This window comes from Ceratotherium simum, chromosome 11 (genome assembly GCF_057802395.1).
Source record: "Ceratotherium simum simum isolate JZ-2026a chromosome 11, ASM5780239v1, whole genome shotgun sequence".
In the NCBI taxonomy this organism is placed as follows: Eukaryota; Metazoa; Chordata; class Mammalia; order Perissodactyla; family Rhinocerotidae; genus Ceratotherium; species Ceratotherium simum.
This window is the reverse complement of record NC_141910.1, coordinates 42,232,732-42,253,531: the sequence shown is the minus strand read 5'-3', so window position 1 is coordinate 42,253,531 and position 20,800 is coordinate 42,232,732. Positions and strand designations below refer to the sequence as shown.

General features: G+C 40.6%; 1 protein-coding gene across 2 annotated transcripts in view; it reads right to left on the bottom strand.

The window, feature by feature from the left end:
- SLC8A1 (solute carrier family 8 member A1) overlaps positions 1 to 20,800 on the bottom strand; it is a 318,313-nt gene that overhangs the window by 30,092 nt on the left and 267,421 nt on the right. For both annotated transcript variants that reach the window (XM_014792343.2, XM_014792339.2), the window contains exon 6: positions 18,679 to 18,778. In XM_014792343.2, coding sequence (XP_014647829.1) covers positions 18,679 to 18,778 — 100 coding nt within the window. The remainder of the gene's footprint in view (positions 1 to 18,678; positions 18,779 to 20,800) is intronic.

Genomic DNA, 20,800 nt, shown 5'->3' with positions numbered 1-20,800 from the left:
ATGGAATTATTTGCATTTTTTCAAACCAAATGTACTTTCTCCTACGTCTGTCCTTTAGAACTAAATGTGCTTGGCATGTCCTGATCCCTCCCTCCTTATCTTCCTCCACTCATCCTTTAAAACTCACTTCCTGTGTGAAACCTTCTCTGACCCCCTCGCCCTCCAGCAGTGCTAGGAACCCCTTCTCAAAGCTTCCGTAGTCCCCAACACTTGTAACACTAGATCAGTGGTTCTCAAAGTGTGATCCTTGAACCAGCAGCATCAGCATCACCAGGGAACTTGTTAGAAATGCAAATTCCTGGCCCCAATGAATCAGAAACTAGGGGAGTGGGCATGGGGTGGGGAGTGGGGGGCAGAGAAATCTGTGTTTGAACAAGCCCTCTGAGTGATTCTCATGCATGCTCAATTGGATTGTGCCTGTTCGCTTTCCTCTTCTCCAGGTGACTATGAGCCCTTCAAGAGCAGAAATTTATTCATTTTTGTGTTGCTAGTGTTTGGTACCATCTCCAGCATGTGGAATAAGCTGGCTAAGTGCTTGTTAAATGAATGCATGCATGCATGAATTTCCACTGACTTTACAAAACTATTTAATTAGATATTATATACACAGATCACAAATTTGTCCATTACATCCTACTATCAATGCACAAAGAAATGCACAAAGCTTACTACTTAAAGGAACCAGGATATCAATAATAGTATTCTAACACAGAGATTTCATTTATAATGTGATACAATCCCCATTCACATATTTTAAAATTGGGATATTGAATGTCAACTCTTCTTGAAGAGGTGGCAAATATATATTCACGTGTTTTGTGGCCATTTTGCAAAGAAGAATTTCTCCTTGAGGACTTTGTTCACCACCCCCAGCCCCCCAACCTTGTCACCAGAGATCTACTTTCCTTCATCCAGCTAATGCAGCTGGCAGCAGGTGAGGCTGTCAAACTTTCCAGCTGACTGCGTGACCTGACACTGCCAGCATGGAGAAAATGCGGGTGCTCTTCGTGAGATACTCTGTGGTGAGGCCATCTGGTGCAGATCACAACTGGGAAACCCTCTCAAAGCAGAGGAGCTTTGGGGTAAAAGTGCCTCTCACAAAATATGAAAAGAGGAAAGTCAGGATTTGTCACCTGTCATCTTACAGGAGGAGAGAAGAGGCAACGGCCCATTCTTCAAGAGTGCATGATCAGACTTATTATGCAAACCATCTTTGGGGATCTATGGAGAAATCAGCCTCATCTTTGAGGCTTTGGAAGGTCTCCAATGAACTGTTGGGAGGAAGCCCCCCCCACAGATGAATGGAATGACCTACAGAGACTAAGTAGGTAGGGAACTTGAGTCAGGGGAGCTGACTGAAAAGAGTGTGACTCACTAGGGTGAAAAATCATTGTTGACCTGGTTACGGTTATTAAACAAGGAGGCCATTAGACTGGGTGGCTCTAATGCCTTGGTAGCTACGTAAGCAAATCAAAACCTAATCCAGAGTCAAGTCTTGTAAATACCCTTGGGTCTAAGAAAACAAAATTTGAGAACAACCAATCACAAACAGCCACCTAGGCTTTCCCATATAAGGTAACCACTTAAGCTACAGCCAATCAAATAATTTCTTTGCTTTGCTTCCACCTCTGCTCTATAAAAGCCCTCCCCAAGCTCCTGTTGGTAGAGTGCTCCTAAACCACTTTTGGTTTGGCTTTGCCTGATTTGAATCGTTTGCTCAAGTAAACTCTTGAAAATTTTAATATGCCTCATTACCTTTTAACAATTGTTTCCTACAGTGCTCATGTTGTATGGTTACTACATACTTCTAATATCATCCTTGCCTGAAAGCAGAAGATGCTTTTAAATAAAAGCACACGTTATGGGCTGAACTGTGTCTCTCCCAAATTCATATGTCGAAGCCCTAAGACCCAGTACATCGGAAGGTGACTGTACTTGGAAATAGGGCCTTTGAAGGGATGCTTAATTTAAAATGAGGCTGTTAGGGTGGGCCCTAATTGAATCTGACTGGTGTCCTTATAAGAAGAGGAAATTGGGACACACAGAGAGACAGCAGGGATGCGCACACATAGAGGAAAGACCATGTGAGGACACAGTGAAAAGGCAGCCCTTTCTTCTCCCAAGTCAAGGAGAGAGGCCTTAGGAGAAACCAGACCTGCCAAGAACTTGATCTTGGTCTTCTATCCCCCAGAACTGTGAGAAAATTAATTTCTATTGCTTAAGTTACCCAGTCTGTGGTATTTTGTTATTGCCGCCCTAGGAAACTAACACAGCACCCCTACTGAAGCCTCCTTTGTCATAACACTGACACATGGGAACGGCCACTCTGTTTCTGTTACCCACTCCTTTCTTGTTTCCTTATCCATTTCTCTTTTTTTTTTCCTTCTTTCACTTTTCTTTCCATTTCCCTTTGACCCTACTCTTTAGCTCCGGGTAGAACTCACTGTGTCAGCTGCAATTGTCAGGGCTGACGTGAGGGAGGAAGGGAGAAGAGAACCATCTTAATTCTTTCTCTGCCTCCTCTCCTCCCCCACTCCCCATTCCAAAGGGCAGGGCGGTTTGTACATACCCCAGGAAGGCTCAGAAAAAGCACTAGACTTTCTAGTTATATTTATTTTGTATCTGATCCTTTTCAATTTCTATTATTTGTGGACATTTTATAATTTCCTAGGGTATATGATTAAAACAGTTTCGAAAACACTGAATTTTAATCAATCATTCATAAAAACACAGATTATTTTGCCTCTAACTCTACAAAATTACTTAATTTGGGGTGTCTAAGTCTCATATTTGTGAAGATGAACAAGAAAACAAATAATGAAGCTTCTCAGAAAAAATGACACATAAATTGAGAGTAGATATTATATTTGTCTTCAAGATGGAAATAATAACAGCTTTCCCATGAGAGATGTGCAGGGGAATAATTAGATCATCTCTGCAAAGTGTTTGAGGATATTTCAAGAGAATGATTATCATGGTAGGTATCATTATTTTCCTCCATTTAGGATTGTTACTGTGTTTCCCCTTCATTATTTAATTGCTTAGTCAACATGCTGGGTCCTAAGGTTACATTCTAGGCTTTTAGACACAAAGTTTAATGTTGCTCTCTGGAATTAACTTCATGATCTATAAGTGTGCAGTGCAAAATGTGTGTGTGTGTGAGAGAGGAAGACAGACAGGCAGACAGAGAGACATTTCCTTCTGTAGGCTTCCAGCATTACAAGAAATCTTAAATATTTTAATGCTTAAGTCTGGAATGGGAGGCCCATCTGTTTTATTGCATTTGAAAGTAGAAGTGGCTTCCCATCCTTTTTCCTGGGATCTCACTGCTCTTTATAAATTTTAATCTCCAACTCAGATGTCATTTAAATATTAAAAATGATCACTGACTGCCATGCATGATACACAATTACCCGGTATTGGAGAAGGACAAAGAAATATTATATCCATCCATCACCATCTGGACTATACTTAAAGTCTGTTCCTTGCAAAGAGTAGTGGAGCGTTTAAAAAAACACCTGGGAGCATCTTTTATGTGACGGCTAACATGACAGTAATCTGCTGTTGTACGTTTGCCAGCTCAGGGTTACTGGAGGCTACATAATTCTTTTGCATCCCTCATCTGCATTAGTGAAGAAACAGGCAGTTTGGTGCACTTCCTTTGATAGGATCCCAAGCAAAGGATCTTCTTATCTCAGAATCCTTCTTTTCAGCTTTATGGATTCCACTAATGGAAAGATAACAAACAAGCTGTATTCAATTAATCGTTCCCATGGCCTTTTAAATGGTTTCCTTGATACATGTTAGACTTCTTAAATATAACTGCAAAAACAGCCAAATCATTAAAACCACAGGGAGTGGAGAGAGCATCACTTCAACTATTGATACAACAGTACTCGCAGTGACCCTGCTCTGGAGCATGAGAACAAGGGCATCAACTGATCATGAGAGGGAAACCCTGGGCTTGGCACCTGCAGACAACACAGCATCTAAAATACACCAATTGTGGGCCGGCCCTGTGGCTTGGTGGTTAAGTGCGCGCGCTGCGATGCTGGTGGCCCGGGTTCGGATCCCGGGTGTGCATCGAGGCACCACTTCTCCGTCCATCCTGAGGCCGAGTCCCACATACAGCAACTAGAAGGATGTGCAGCTATGACATACAACTATCTACTGGGGCTTTGGGGGGAAAAAATAAAATAAATAAAATCTTTAAAATACACCAATTGTTAGTTTATATCCCTCTAGAGGCGCTCAGGGTTTGGCCCCGGGGAGAGCTTTGAGAACCAGAAAAAGAGGCTGCTAGGGTATAGTGGACACTTGGGTCAGAAAACTTAAGTCAGTTTTTGGTTCTAGCTTGTTTTGGAGCAAGACACTTGGCCTTCCTGAGCCTCAGTTCCTCATCTGTCAAATGAGTTTCCTAACTCCCTCATCTCAGTGGTGAGGACCAGCAGAAGAAATGTCCCAGTCCTCTGCAAAACTGTAAACCCCTTTACAGACAAATGTCCCATATTCCATCACCATTACTTGTCAGAAGGAAAGCAGTAAATCAATACAATCCTAGTATCCTGATTTCGCAGAATCTATATTCTGTTTGAATGAGCCATTATCACTACAGCTTCCCTGAACTGCTTGATTTTAAAAAAAGAAAGGAAGAAAGGAACAGAGGGAGAGAACACGATGGGGTGTTTACTAAGTGACAGGCACTGAGCTAAATTTTTTCACATACTTGATCTTATTTAATCCTTACAATGATGCTGTGAGGTAGGCATCATTAATCCCATTGTACATATGAAGAACTTGAAGTTCAGAGAATTTAAGTGACTTTCTAAAATAATCACAGTTGGTAAGTGGCTGAGTCAGGATTTGATCTCACAGCCCAGAGAACATTTGACTACACATAATGTCTTCTTGAAGCAGGTTGAGGAGCAGTGCTATATAAATATGATGCCTAGTGCTATATACAATGTTGCCTTTTTGTAGGAATGTGAAAACACCAATGCACCATCAGCAATGTTTTATTCTAATTTATTTCCTAGATATGATTTATTTTCTTGATATATTCTTGGCAGAGTCTGCCAGATGCTCTTTCTCAAGCCCTTGGGGACCAACTAAACACAGGAAACAAGACAACAAATAAAGGGAGGGCATCATGGTTGTGACCACTTGGGAATCTCTAGAATGTGGCAAGTTCTTATTTCCATTTCTAGTTATCAAAGGTCAATCATCTAGTTCAAGATCAAACATCCTGGTTTTCTTCTAGCTCTTCACTCTAGAATTTGGGAAACTGGCCTATATCATCACAAGTCTGTAATGGAAAGCAGGTTAGGGAATGCATGCTGCTGTTAATTTGAGGAAGCGTCTGATTTTTTATTCCTTCTAGGTATTCATTTATCTATATTAGTCCATTTTTATTTTGCAAGAGTATCCTCCAACTATGGGAACAATGAGCATGATCAGAACGCTTTCCAGGAGTATGACAAGATGGCTCTTGGATGACCTCTGTGGCCAACCACACTGCCATCTGTCTGATCTTCTGAGCCCAACAAGTGTTACTCAGCAGCCCTGTGTAATACACAATCAATAAGTGTAAGCTACATCACTATAGTGGTTTTCTACATTCTACATACACTGTTTTTGGCATAATTTTGTTCTGGAATTTTATTCCTTTTTTTCCAAGTGAAGTTGATTTGATTTTGTGTCTCTTTAGTTTCTGAGCACAAAGATTTGTTGCCTTCAAACAAATTAACAAGGTAATTTGATTGAATGGTCTTTCTCCTCCATAGCTGTCACTTTTCTTTGCAATCTGATATATGGTAATTACAGAGCAAGTTCTACTATTCTGTTGTACATTTCCATTTCTCTTTGCTTTCAAAGGTTCTGACAGCATCATAAAATGTTTAAGATGAAAGACCTTAGCAATAAGCTAACTTACCCCTTCTCATTTTAAGAGAAGAAACTGAGAACTGCGATTCAATTGATGTATTTTTGTTCTCTTGCTCACTTATATCCGCATGTGTATGTGTGTGCGTTTGACACATAAGGGCTTGAGTTAAACTCAGTGGCTTTTACTTGCTCCCTCCAAACTACTTACAAACCAGAGGCAGCTATGGGTCATTCTGCCCCACAGGACCAGTGCTAGTTTCAACTCATCTTGGGAGTTAAGGATAGGTATCTGTGACAGTACTGAAGGGATGCTAGGAGACAACTCACACTGCGAATAACTTTCAACCCTGTCTGGAACAAATGAACCTTTGGGTGATATTTTCCACAAAAAACAGTATGCTTACCAGCTTAGGCCATTGTGGACCTTGCTAGGATGCTTAACACAGCACAAGAGATATCTAATGTGACAGAAATATTTCTCAGCAAATGTAGCCACTGTCAAAATGAAAAACGGATCCACTAAGGATTTCTACCTCCATGCAAGTTTGATTATCAGCAAAATGAATCAGTTTAAAGCTGAAAATCGATGGTTTAGCCTCTCTCCTTCTTTTAAGAATTCCTCTATGTGAATTGAGTGTTCTTGAATGATTGGATATTGACGTAATTAGGCGGATGTGTTTTTGCCCCAAGCTTTGTTTTTGCAAAATAACTCTGAGTCAGGCTAAGAATCTTGAAATTCAGAGTGTCCTCTTAATCTTTATTGATGGTAGGATTAACAGAATTCCAGGCTCCTGCAATAGAGAAGCACATTGCCTGCAGACTTGAACACCTAAGAAATAAGCCATCAACAAGTAGAACTGATACTCAGCAAGTGGAGATGCCTCCTGCTAGTTTAGATGGTTTAGTTACAGCGGGTAGTATGTGGGCACACCAGATTCTAAGACTGGCCTGAGGGCTCTGATAACACTTTGTAAACATCAGCAGCTGTGTCTGAATTAGCCTCCCAGAGTGTGGGAAGCTGAGCCCGGGAGGAACTGTTTGGGCAGCAATAATCCTGCAATTTTCAACAAAAAAAATCAGTATTATGTCCTAGGAAAATGTTGAAATTTATATAAAGGATAGATGTGTATCAAAAGCTGCCCCACACGCAGAGGGGTATAAAGACTGTCCGGATTCTCTTAAGATGCTGCTGTGATTAAGCATGAATTCAGGTTCACTTGCTAAGTGCCTACCTTCATGCATATGGCTAAATACTTAGATCTCACTTCATCTTCATCCTCTCAGCAACCTGGTAAAGTAGGTGTTATTTTCTCCATTTTAAAGATGAAGAAACCGAGGCTCAGAAAGTTTAAGTAACTTGCTTATGAGATCTAAAACTTTCCACCACTTCACTGCAAATACTTGACCCACTGTTTCCAGAGAGAAAACTCTCTGTGGTTTGTCCAGCAAAAATCCATTCTGATAAAATCTAAGCTCATTTGGCATTGTTTTACGAAAAGTGTAATTGGGCTATAACCATCCTCCTTAAAACAACCCTCTGCATACGGTACCGTATATAAAATAATGAATGCTCTTTTGGGGAATGAATGGATGGCACGCCTTCCTTTCTTCTTCCTAAAGAGTCTTGTTTTCCTTTCATCTTTGGGGAAATCCTCTATTAGCGGATTTTATCTCATTGTTGGGACATGGGATTCTCTTCGTTTTGGTGGCAAACATCTATCTCTCCGTGTAGCAAATAGGAAGGACTCTAGCTAGCTCTTCAGCAATGACATTTCCCCACCGCCTCCCTCTCTGTGACTGCTTTCGTGGTCTCAGGATCAGTTGAAGGGGCTTTGTTCTGATCATGGGGTTTATGAGTTGATTTGCTGGCAAAGTGGTGATATAAATTGAGTATCTCAGATTCTAATCACGGCCTCGGTTTGCACAATACAAAGTGATTGCAATTACTCAGGGCACCCCTCGTCTTCTCGTCCGTTTCCTTCTTTCTGTTGTGATTTTCAATGAGATCCCAGTAAAAAGGGCCCTCCACTGACAACACAGAGGCTTCAATGATTTACATGTTCTTGGGCACCTCACAGATTCTCCATGGGCTACAGTTTCGTCTCCTGAAAATTGAGGATAGCCATAACTTTCTCTTTGCTGCTATGAAAAGATAAAGGAGGGCCGGCCCCGTGGCTTGGAGGTTAGGTGCGCGTGCTCCGCTGCTGGCGGCCCGGGTTCGGATCCGGGCGTGCACCGACGCACCGCTTCTCTGGCCATGCTGAGGCCGCGTCCCACGTACAGCAGCTAGAAGGATGTGCAGCTATGACATACAACTATCTACTGGGGCTTTGGGGGAAAAAAATAAAAAATTAAAAAAAAAAAAAAAGATAAAGGAGATTTTTGTGGCTGGCCCCATGGCGGAGTGGTTCAAGTTCCCTGCGCTCTACTTTGGTGGCCTGGGTTCACGGGTTCGGATCCTGGGCGCAGACCTACTCCACTCATCAGCCATGCTGTGGAGGCATTCTGCATACAAAATGGAGGAAGATTGGCACGGACGTTAGCTCAGGGCGAATCTTCCTCATCAAAATAAATAAATAAAGGACATTTTTAAGAGAAGCTATAATCTTATATGTAGTAAAATCAGTTTTGGACAGGAAGATTAGCTCATTAGTGGAATTCAGATGGAACATCTCTATTCCCTCACTGCTCATGAACACTTTTTAGAGAGGAGGCTGGCTAAGGTGGGTGTTGACAATCAAGTTTGTCTGTCTGCCAGTGGCTTTTTAACCTCTCATAAATAATAACCCTGCATGGAGTTGTTGTGATGCTTTTCTTCAATATAAATGATCTTAAAAATCTCTCTCTCTCTCTCATTTTCAATAAGTCTGTGGCTTATTTTCCTCATTTGGTTAGGGCATGGAGCAAATGCTATTAAGTGTATAGGTCTGAACTCTAAAAATATTTCAGGTCACAGTTTGGTACCATAAGCCTAGGCTGAACCCTTAACCTGGACCAATATCTGTAGTAAACCTTCAAAGGGAATGGAGTGGTTGAAAGAATGACTTTATTTGTACCATTCATTTCTTCAGTGAATATTAATAGTTTCTGCGTCAGGCACAGTTCTAGGCATTGGAAATGTAGACAAATAAGACCCCATTGTACTTTAGAGGGGAGATAGTAATCAAACAAAACAAACAAAGACGATAATTTCAGATATTGACATGGGCTATGAAGACAATGAAGTCAGGTAATATGATAAACAGTGAGTGGTTGAAAAATCACACTGAGGAGGTGACCTGTGAGCTGAGACCTTGATGATGAGAACACCCAGATGTGGAGAGAAAGCCTTCCATGCAGGGGAGACAGCTTGTGCACAGGCCCTGAGTCAAGAGCAAAGTGCAAACAACAGGGCCGACAGGCATTAACCTGGGAGACACAAGTATGACAAGATGGAAAGAGGATTGACCTCAGAATCAGACCCCATGGGTTAGGGTGTGAATCCCAACTTCTGTCTCCCCCTCTCGTAAACGGGTTCATGAGGACCGGCTGTACAGGGCTGTTGTGAGGCTTGTCTGAACACAAAACTATTCGCCAATGGTGAGGCCATTCACTCATTTCAATGCCGCTAAATTGTTGGCCCAGGAAAGTTTCGGTCTTTGCTTCACTTAATCCTAAAGCATCACGTCATCAAGAAGCCTGGAGGTCCTTAGGTAACGTCAGGGGACAGGCAGGCAATAAGTGCTGAGGTGCTGGTTCCACAAATGCCAACTCCAAAAGATAAATAAGAGCAATGCTGTATGGTGTAGCAAGAACCTTGGATTCTAAAACAGGCTCTGTGTGACCTTGGATGAAATTCTTTCCCTCTCTGGTCTCAGCTTCTTGTTTATCAAAAAAAGGAGAGGTTGAAATAGCTGATTAGTAACCTCCTTTTCAGATCTGTAGCAGGATTCTGGCCTAAGATGCTCTAACAGGACATAAGACAATATCCAGCGAGACACGACCAGGAACAGGCAAGGCAGGAGAGATGCATGGGGTGGGGGTTTGTGTCAAAGCCTGTTGGTTCAGGCAAGTGGCTTTGATGGCAGGAGTCAGAATGACAAGGTCTTTATCAAGAGTGCCAGCTGGGAACAGCAAGGGTTAATGCTGCAAGTCACTTTTATGAGGCTCCTCTCTGCCTTTGGGGGCTGTGTGTGTGTGTGTGTGTGTGTGTGTAGTAGGGGGTGGCTATGTTTTCTCCTCCTTTCACCTCTTTGGATTGTGCTGAAATCTTTCCCCCCACTCCTCCACCACCCCTGAAAACAGTGTACAAAGGCTCCTGCCTGGGGATGAAAAGCCCCCATGCCCCTTGCGGTGATTTGTCAGCAACAGCTAAAACTGTATTCAAATCACAGCAGCCGATGCCAATAAAAGAGCTTCTGGATCCAATGATGGTGCTTTGTTTGCAGAGCTGGGCTGCTGCCTCTCCAGACAAAAGCTGCATTCGAGATGTGACTTCAGGCTTACACATAAGAGCGCTGAATCATTCTGGAGCCCTTCAACACGGCATTTTCCTCATGATTTTGTAATAAGCAATTTAAGAGAAAAACAGCCCAATAAGCCAATATTCTTTTCAGTAATATCAGCTAAAGCATATCCAGAGGCCAGAAAATAATTGCTTGTTTCTCCTGCCCTCTTGTACTCTCAACCTGTGTAGCTGGCCTGCCTCGTTCTGAGACTGGGAGTTGAAGCTACCTGATTCAACATTTTACCCTGCTACCACTGACATTTTTACGTTGGTAGATATCTAGATTTGCTTGGCTTACCTACCAATATGGCCTTAAAATGTCTCCCAGAAATAGTTTTCTCTCTGGAACTTACTGTCATCCTCTTTCTTACCCATGCCCTCTGCTTTTCCTCTTTCTCAGGATCATGATTAGTAGCCAAATAAAACTAAAATTCCACTAAGAAAATTGGCAGAAAATGCCATTTTAAATATGGATTTGCATATCCAATTTGCACATGCAAAAATAAATATATTTTATGTGTACAAATACATGCTTATGTGTATCTGCATGTCCTGTGTATATGTATTTATTATATATGAATTAAATATGTCTGAAGCTCTCTTTGAAACATGGCATATGTATGTGTGAGAGTATGTATATATTTATATAGATTTTTTTCTAGATCAGACATGTCAGTACAATGTAGTGAAAACAGGCTTTTAATCCAGTTACATGTGGACTGGAAAACATTGATTAGCACATAAATTCATTCAATCTTTATTCAACAAATACTTGCCAAACACTGTCCTAGGTACTAGAGAAATAGTGGTAAACAGGACAGATTTGCTGTTATTTTAAAAAAAAAGGATTTTAATTTAGACTTTTCCTACTTCTAAGAGGACTTGAGCAGACCTATACCTATTAATAGAACGTAAGAAGCTTTAAGATAAAATAGGACAAAAAGTGTCTAAAGAAAGCAGAAATAAAAGATGCTTTCAGACACCTGAGTTGAGAGAATTTTGAACGCTTGGGGGAAAAAAATTGACTAAGCTTTCTGATGGCCAAAGCAAATAAGAAAACATTGAATTATACGATTTTCTAATTGCGGAGATGATAAAAATTAATTTGCTGGGAAAACAAAACTTATTTAAAGTAGGAATTTATCGTGTTTTCTTTAAGTATAGGAAGTGACATCATGAAGGATTAATGCTAAGGAAAGATAAAATAATGCTTTGCAAATATTATACTTTAAAGGTAAAAGTTAAAATTATAACTAAATTATAATCCAACGAGGGCGGTTTTGAAAGGTGCTCTGCTAAGAAGTTAAAGAAGCTTTACTTTCCTGATATCTAATTCAAAGCGAGGAAGAACAGCTACTGAATTTAGTTAATGTGACCATTAGACAGTGTGTCTTAAGCATTAGACATCTTAAATGAGCTTTGGCCAAGTCGATGTAATTACCCAATTTATCTAACTTGTACTGTAAGGTAGATATTCCATTTGATTAAAGCCAGAGTCCTAAATTTCAAATAGCAGTACCGTGGAAAGCAAGTTGACATTTATTGCTGAATGGGAAGGGTCCTTTAGAGGACCCTTTAGTATTTCCATGTTCCAAAGACAGAGGTCATCTATTCCAAGCCCCTAATTTCACAGGTGAGGTTAGAGGAATTGTCTAGAGCTACACAACTAGTTGCTGGTTCTTTGACCATTTGAACTCGAGTCTCCAGAGAAGCCAAAGATCCCAACATACAATTTTTTACAATTAAATGCTTCATATGTCATCCATATTGTATGCCCTCTCTATCACAAAGAATGTGAATATTTTAGCTGTATATTGGAAAAAGGAACAAGAACTAAGTTGGATGACAGCAGTATTGTTCACCTCTCTTAGAGTTTAAAATAATTGCTGTTCCTATTAGTTCAGTGATTCCAAGCATGGAAAACCTACCTGAATAACTAGTCATACCACAGATAACAAATCATACCACAGAGAAACAGCAGGAGCTTGTAGAAAAGGATGGGCGTTGATTCTGTTTTGTTTCAGAAAAACTGACAATTTCCAGCAGCAGATATAACTACAATTCCAAGATCACAAAAAGAATTTGGAAGTCCCTCTGGGTTCCTCATGGGATTAAACTTGGACTTGCTAGGGAATGCAGTGACCGATCCTGTCCACTTTCCATGATTGCTATTGTTTCTGATCCTTCTGCACCTCTGTCCAACGTTCACACACTCATATCCAAATCCATAACTTCAGCACGTGTAACTGAGGGTGAAAGACTCATCAATGTCATCCCTTTTGTCTTGCGTTAACTCATTTGAAATCTGGCCACTTAAGACCTGAGTTAAATTGGTAGGAGGGACACCTAGGGTTGCCCTAAAATCTTACTGCCTTTGGACTCACAAAGATGAGGTTTCATATTCTAGCTGGCCACTTGCTAGTTGGATGACCCCAACTAAACACACTATATAACCACTCTGAGCCTCAGGATTCTCAATTGTAAACTTAGGACCAAAAATACTTACCTTAGGGTAGAGCTGTAAGGAATAGAAATAACATATATAAAGCACTGGCCATGCAGTCGACAGCCAATAAATGGTAACATTTTTTAAGCAGAAAGTGAGCCACAATTTCATACATAGGTTTTTGACAGACTTTCTTTAAGGCAATTATATCTACTATTTCTCATGAAACCAGGATCCTTTTTCATGAACCTCAGTCAGCTTACATTTTTAGATAAAGGAAAATTAAGAATCTTTATAGTCACACAAGAAACAGGGCAAAATGAAAACTCCCAACCCCTTACACCCTTTCCCCCCACCTTTTTTTCTGATTGTCTTATAGTCACACTGAAGCTGTGTCAAACCTGACCTTGCAGGATCTTTTTCACTGCTTAAATGGGATTTTCTTGTGACCCAGGGTTAACACATTAAGCATTGAAAATATCTCGACAGTAATGTTCAAAAATAAAGAAGATGCTAGAAAGATTCCTGCTTAGACCAGATTGCATGGCAATCCCTTGAAACTCATTTGGAGGTATCATTTTTATTATTTATTATTTAGGACTTCTGGAGTGGATCAGTCTTCAGGTTGACAGGATTTTCAAGTGAATTTTTGCCCAGGGGCACCATTGAGTTGACAATTTTTGCTATGAAATAATTCAATTTAATTGAGAGCACTTATTACTCCACAGAGCATGCACAGATGAAGGACTAATGGCAGAGCGTCTGCCAAACTGAACTAGTCTCCATGTTGGCTTGGTAGGCTCCAGAGACCATGCCCTCTCCATGTCTTTATTTAACTGACGTCAGGTCTCTGACTGTAACCCACTGTGAAGTGTAGTGAGTGTGGGCAGGCCAGGCACATCTACCAGCCTGGCCTTCTACTGCAGAGGATTCCATAGGCATTTCTGAGCTCTAATTACGGAGCAGAAAGAAAATGAGGCACTTTCAAATAATCTTCTCACTTAGTTTCTTTGAGGCTACACTTTGAAGACCATCCTCTCATCCCTTTCCTTCTAGGAGAATAGATGTGGACTATGTGCTGAACATCTAATTTAGACAAGACAGGTAGGTGGGAACAGTATGCTTTTCCATTGCCAAAATCAAGTGGTCTATGAAGCATAATGACATTGGGGTACTGTAGAACTATAACAGCTATCAACAGAGCTCCCAAATTTCAATATTGGATGGTATCTTAGAACTCACCTAGTCCAACCCTTTCATTCTACGGATGATGAAACTCAAATTCAGAAAGGTTAAATACTTTGTCAAGGTTATACAGTTGGTAAGAGACAGAATCAGACTACAAAGAGGCTTCTTTTTTCTTTTTTCTTTTTTGCCACTTTTGAGTGTTCCTTTATTATAAGAATGCCAATAGATACTAAGTTAGATATGTAAAATCTATGGCAAAAGTAAAAGAATTTCAGAAAAAGCTTTAGCTGGACGCTTAAAATTTTCAGGTAAAAAAGAGGGCAGTGTGTTGACTTTCTTGAAAGAATGTCACAAATTACTAGGCAGGAGAAGCCTATGGATGCACTTAGGGAAATAAATACTTCTTTTGTTCTTCAGGCAATTGACTGGCACTCTCCCTAAGGGACTAGGAACTAGGCTTAAGGAGACTTAACAAATATAAAGGGAAAAAACTTTCATATTTCAAGCTGCAGCTCAATTATCTAAATGAATAAAGATACATGCCATGTAAGAGGCATGTGCATGTCTCCGTGTGTGTGTGTTCTATGTATCTCTGTGTGTGTCTGTGCACACCTGTGTTTGTGTGTATGTCACTGTGTGCTCATGTGTGTTTATGCACACACGTCTGTGTATTACTGTATGTGTGCACATGTGTTCTACATGTGTGTTCATGTGTGTGTGTGTGTGTGTGTGTGCATATTCAAGCCCCAGGCACAGCAAGTGAGTGCCCTCTTCACAGTGTAGAGAATCCTGGGCTGATCTGTACCCCAGATTATTAAATTTGTTTGATTTTCTCCTCTTATTCTGTCTCATGTCAATTTAATTCTTAGGCCAGTCAGAAGAACCTAGAGGGTAGAGGAATATTTCTTCCTCCCCTACACTCTCTTCCCTGACACATCTGTTTCTCCCTTGTATCCCAGCTGGTACAGGATTTCTTAAAGCCAACCCTCCATTCTGCCCTGGTGGAGACACTAGGAAGAAGTATGCATTGGGGGAAATTCAAACTGGACTTATGGTGAATGCTAGCTTCACTTGGAGGTGCATCTGATGACACATCTTAAAAGCACTGGATGCTATCAGACTTGCCTTACAAGTTTCTGATAGCCACTTAACTGCGGCATGCCACTGCTCCTGGTATTCCCCCCAGGAAATGATAGGAGGAGAACCGCTGGGACATGACTGTTCAATCCCTTCCTAATCTCTGGAGTCTCCTAAGTCCTTTAACTCTTCAAACATTGAACCAAAGAACTTGGTTCACAGAAACATTACGGTGATAGGAGGCAGAGGAACTGAGCTATTCAGAAAAAGCAGGGGAGCAAAGGGCTGCCAGGGGGTTACCCTGAAACTAGTTTAAATATAGTCTGTGAGAAACAGAAGCAAAATCCTATTTACAAAATTATTATTTTTGTTTCGCAAGATATATAGACTCAATTTTGCACAGAAAATTGTATAGGAAAAAACCTCTCAGTAGAGCCATTTAAAAGCAATTTAATGTTTTTAATAAGGCAAATTGTTCTGATTCTCAACTATTTAGCCATGAAATCTTAAAATCCAATGAAAGTCTGTTTTCAATAAATGCTGCTTTACAAATTTTATTGTCCACTTAACAACCTAAGAACATTAACATTCTTCAGACACTCAAATTTAATCATGATGACAATTATTGAGCTTTCTAACTGCCCTTCATGTAACATGTAATTTAGTGTGTATAAAATATGGGTTTGCTTTTCTGATATTTTGTCCCAAAATTGTAAATGGGCTCAATTTACCCAGCAGCCTGCAAATTTCTAAGCAATTTTGTCTTATTCCCAAACAGTCATTTAGCAACATAAAACACAATATACTGCATGACAAATAAGAATACTTGAGAGGTTTTGTATTTCATTCACTAATGGTTCTTCAAAGGATTTCGGCAGGAGTTAGTCCCATCACCAGAGCGCTCAAACCATGGCAGAGGAGAGGTGACAAGGCCAGTGTCCCTCAATGAACCAGAAGTGGGGAGCAATTTTCCTCACTATGAAATTTCTCTCTTAAGGGCAGTGGACAGTACATTTGGACTAGTATTCAGTAGCTCCAGGCTCTCAGCTACATTCCAAAGCCATGTTGCCTGGCTGAGGCTCAGATTCTTCCTCTAGAAGGTAAGGATGATCATAATATCTACCTCATGGGATTTTGAGGGGGTTTAATTCAACATAATATATGAAAGTGTTTGCAAACCCCAAATCTTCCTCTTTAAAGTAAGGAAGTATTAGCATCTTTATAGTTGTCTCTCTGTATACCTATTCTGACCAGGATCAAATACACAACTTCGGCCTTGTTTGCAGCATAATCTCTCTCACTGTTTAAAACCACCCTTTTCCATTGTCATAGACTGGTCATAAAATGTTTATCCCGGTCCCTGAGAGTTAAAAAAATGTGTGAATGAACCAACACAAAACCAGTCCACTGCTAGAAAAGCGAATTCGTCATTGATGTGTCTACTGATAGTGTCTTCTTGGCCACTGTCCAATGCAGCCTCTACACACACTTCCTGTCTCCCCTCACAGTTTGTTATTTACCATGACAAGCTTACCATCATACAGACATGTTATTTTACTTATTTGCAGTCTCCTCCATTAGAATGTAAGCTCTACTCGGCAGGAATATTTTTCTGTTTCATTCACTGTTATATCCCTCAAACCAAGAACAATGATTGACATACAGAAAAATGAATGAACGATGTCCAGCACATGACCATTATACAAATGCTCATGTATCTGCAGCCAAAGAAAGCCTGGAAACTATTAGGAATGGTTCATTAAGGCTTATGTTGCTTTTAATGTTTCAATTCTCATATGTCAAAGCCCATAAAACAATTTGGTTATTTTTAACGTTTTCTTTTTTTTTAATTAATTATTTATTTATTTCTTCCCCCAAAGCCCCAGTAGATAGTTGTATGTCATAGATGCACATCCTTCTAGTTGTTGTACATGGGATGTGGCCTCAGCATGGCCGGAGAAGCGGTGCACTTAACTGCTAAGCCACGGGGCCGGCCCTAATGTTTTCTACTATTGGCCTTGTCAACAGTTTCTTATTCAAGCTATCTTTGTATTTTTAGTTTTCCTCTCTGAGAAGAGGGAGTATAGCTCCTACATCAGATACTAATTGTGGATTTATAGAAAAACATAAGCCATAATGAGGGAGTGTTATACACTGAATGTTTGTGCCCTCTCCAAATTCATGTTGAAACCTAATCCCCAATATGATAGTATTTGGAGGTGGGGCCTTTGGAAGGAGCTTTGCCTTCATGGTCACATAAACAAGACCTTGAAGGGCAATCTTGTCCCTTCTCCTATGCGAGGATGCAGAGAGAAGACAGCCATTTTTTATGAACCAGAAAGTAGGCTCTTACCAAACACCAAATCTGCTGGTGCCTTGATCTTGACATTCCCAGCCTCCAGAACCATGAGAAATAAATTTCTGTTGTTTATAAGCCACCCCGTCTATGGTATTTTGTAATGGCAGCCCAAAGAGACTAAGCAGGGAGTTTTTCCCTCCCCCCATTAGAACTTACGTGTAAATTCCAAGTCTACTCTCCTAAGCAATCACCCACCATTTAATGTTCGTAAATTTCCATTGTATACTCAATTGCCAGAAACCAAAGTGTGATTATAAACAGCACTAATAATAAACAGGCACAAAAATTGTTACCACCCTCTTCCCACAGCACTTGGGAGATCTGTCAAATTATTCTGTGGCAGATTGGAAAGAGGGGGTTGTGTTAGAAGTCATGGCCCGACTACTAGTGACGCTGTTTCCATGTTTTCCAGTGGGAATCACTAGTTAGAAAACTCTAGCTTTGTTCATTAGCTGTAACAGCAGAAGACGAGCCTGTGGAGATTTTTAAAAGGAAAGCACCAGCGGAGATGGAGCAGCAGAACTGGAAAAAAAAATCCCATGATAGTGTTGCTTTCATAACTCTGTGGGAGGGACTTTCCTTTATCTTTATACAATCACACAGACAGTGGACGAGGTTTGACAATGCAAGAAAGGGACACTTCTTTCTGAATTTAATTCTCTCCAGTTTCTAGCTCCTCCTGTTTGAAAAACACTTCATTTCGTAGGATGTTCCTAAATAAAACTCTGTGCTTTGCTCGCACAGGAAGAAACAGAATGTGATTCTACTTTCACTTTCAGAGCCAGTGCAAACACTTATTTGTTAGACTTTATTGAAGAGAGTGTAAAATGATGCAGATGGTAGTGGTGAAGTGTCTTAATGTCATCCTGCCCGGCCTATGATTTTGCTGTTTCCTTTGTGACCTTCACTTGGCCACTTCTACTTTCAGAGAATTTTCCAGACAAAGCCTGGTGATTGGCTATCCACGAGCTAGAGACACAAAAGGCTTTCAACTTATCTTGTCTATTTCCAGAAAGAAAGACACAATGTAGATGGAGAAGAATGTCATGTTTGAAGACATTTGCTTCATCTGGAAAGTCTAAACTAGTCTCCAAAAGGTGCATGTATGCTACAAATACATTTATTTCTCTTACATCATGTAAGTTCTTTGGTGCTTTGACACAGAACAAGTGGTCACAGTGGGAAAAGTAAGCTCGCTTGGGCCATAATAATTTAGGACATGCAGAGAAAGGCACTCACCAGCACTGACAGTGATAGCTTCAATGAACTGCTCTCTCCAGCTGTTTGTCCCAACCACAAGGGCTAGGTTTGTCTTCTTAATAAGTTTATCCACCGTACTCTAGAAGGTTGAAAAGAATAAGATAATAACTGCTAGGTTGGTTAAGGCCTCAGGAAATCTAAGACCTTGCTGATTTTGAAACCCCAAAGTTACATAAAGGGTAGCAGATGTTAGGCTCAGAACAACAGTACTGACATCAAACACTGTTATGATTATGCAAACAAGCATAGTCCTTACTTGGAAACATTCTGAAATGGAAACTTCCTCTTCATAGCAAATACAAGCCTCCTTCACTGCCTAATGGCCAATGAAGAACGGCCTCAGTGTTTAGAACAGCAGATGTTGCAAAAGCCCATCACTTCCCCTTGAATGCCTTATGAACTTGTTTCTCTACTGGCTTCATCTATAGCGTGTTGTCTGCAACTGAATTAATATATGCCCTGCTCAGCATTACATACCTGTGAATAACCAGAAATGGCAGCTAGATTACGGAACTAAAAACTGTTACTATTGGACTTTTGTTGATCAATGAAACGCAGCCAGACAGCAAAGCCTCACAATTGCTGCTGCATGATCATCAATAAATCAATTTTTCTTTGGCTACTGATTTTATCTGCCTGGTGGCTGTTAGAGAATTCATTCTCACCCTACTCCTGTTGCAAATAAGAAAAGACAAGACAAGAAAAAGTCAGTTTGTAAGTTTAGGGCACACTGCAATTTACCATGCACTGAATTTCCCTTTACTTTGCCAGCACTGAGCCTCTTATTTTTATTTTTCTTTAGACCTTTTTTTAAGCACTTGGTTTTGTACAATCAGCACTCTCTAGCTTTCTACATGTCAGTTAATGTAACAACAGGGGCAGCCAAGCATTCACAAGAATACTAAGTAAGCAGATGCATCCAAAGCGCTACCACAAACCATAGGCACTACAGGGAGAAGGGTCACTTCCAGGACATGAGGCTACTCTTCCTAAAGAAACCACCACATCAACTAGTCTACCACACATCCACACCTACTGTCAGAGCATCCTCGAATTCCCACTAATCGCAAAGGGGCAGAAAACACGTATTATTTGTCTTAGGTCAAAATCTGCACAGGTTTAATGCAGTGTACCTGAATTGACTATGGTTTGAGAGAGGGAAAAGGTTATCAGCTAAATGGGAGTAAGGAAAATGTGATCTGAGGGGCCTGTGCAGAAGGCCAAAGCTAAATCAGAATGTCAAGTGTGAGTTCAACAAGAGTCATTTGACTTGACTTGAAACATTGAGATGATAATAAACATGAAAGGGCCCATCTCCAACTGGCCCACTCTGTATTTTCAAAACCATGCTCTGCTAGATTGATTGTCCTTAGGGTGGTGACCTTTCAGCCCCTAGCTTTGTGTCTAGAACTGCTAGTGCCCCTGATAACAGCTGTAACAGTCACTGCTCTCGGTCACTGTAATTGAAGCACATGACAAGCATCTGTCGTTTCTCTCTTGAATCAGCCACATCTCATCAAGCACTCTGAGTGTTTTGGCTGACACCAATTCAAAGTTCTGTCTAGAATGTCACAAGAAATGACCTTGATTTCTCCTAAATGCAATGGAAACTTGGGGCAGGTCTCTCCAAAGGAACACCTCTTTGTTCTGAAGCCAAGGCAAAGAATCCCATCACCTGGGAGATAAACAGTTGAACAGATAAACAGCTGTAAGAGTTGAATACAAAATTTACTTAAGAAATATCTCTAAAGAACAAAGTTTTAAGATAAACTAAACTTAAAATCTATATTTATGTTACACCCAGGGTAGATTGTAAACTCTAGCTCATGTTAATCTTGGGAGACGATGGGATAGCCTGGGTTCTTTCTAGGACTCAATTTCTGTGTTACCTCCCTTGACCTACAGGAGGAGGGAGAGTGAATAAAATGAATTTGAAGTTCAGACACCTGAACTTGGACATTGCCATCTACACTTACCTGGAAGTTTCCTAAATGCCAGTGATCAGCTCTTCACTGCACTAGACTTATAAGCGATTGTTATAACCTCACCCTCAGCAATGGGTGTTAGGAAAGCCAAGCCCTTAGTCACAACAGAGTAAACA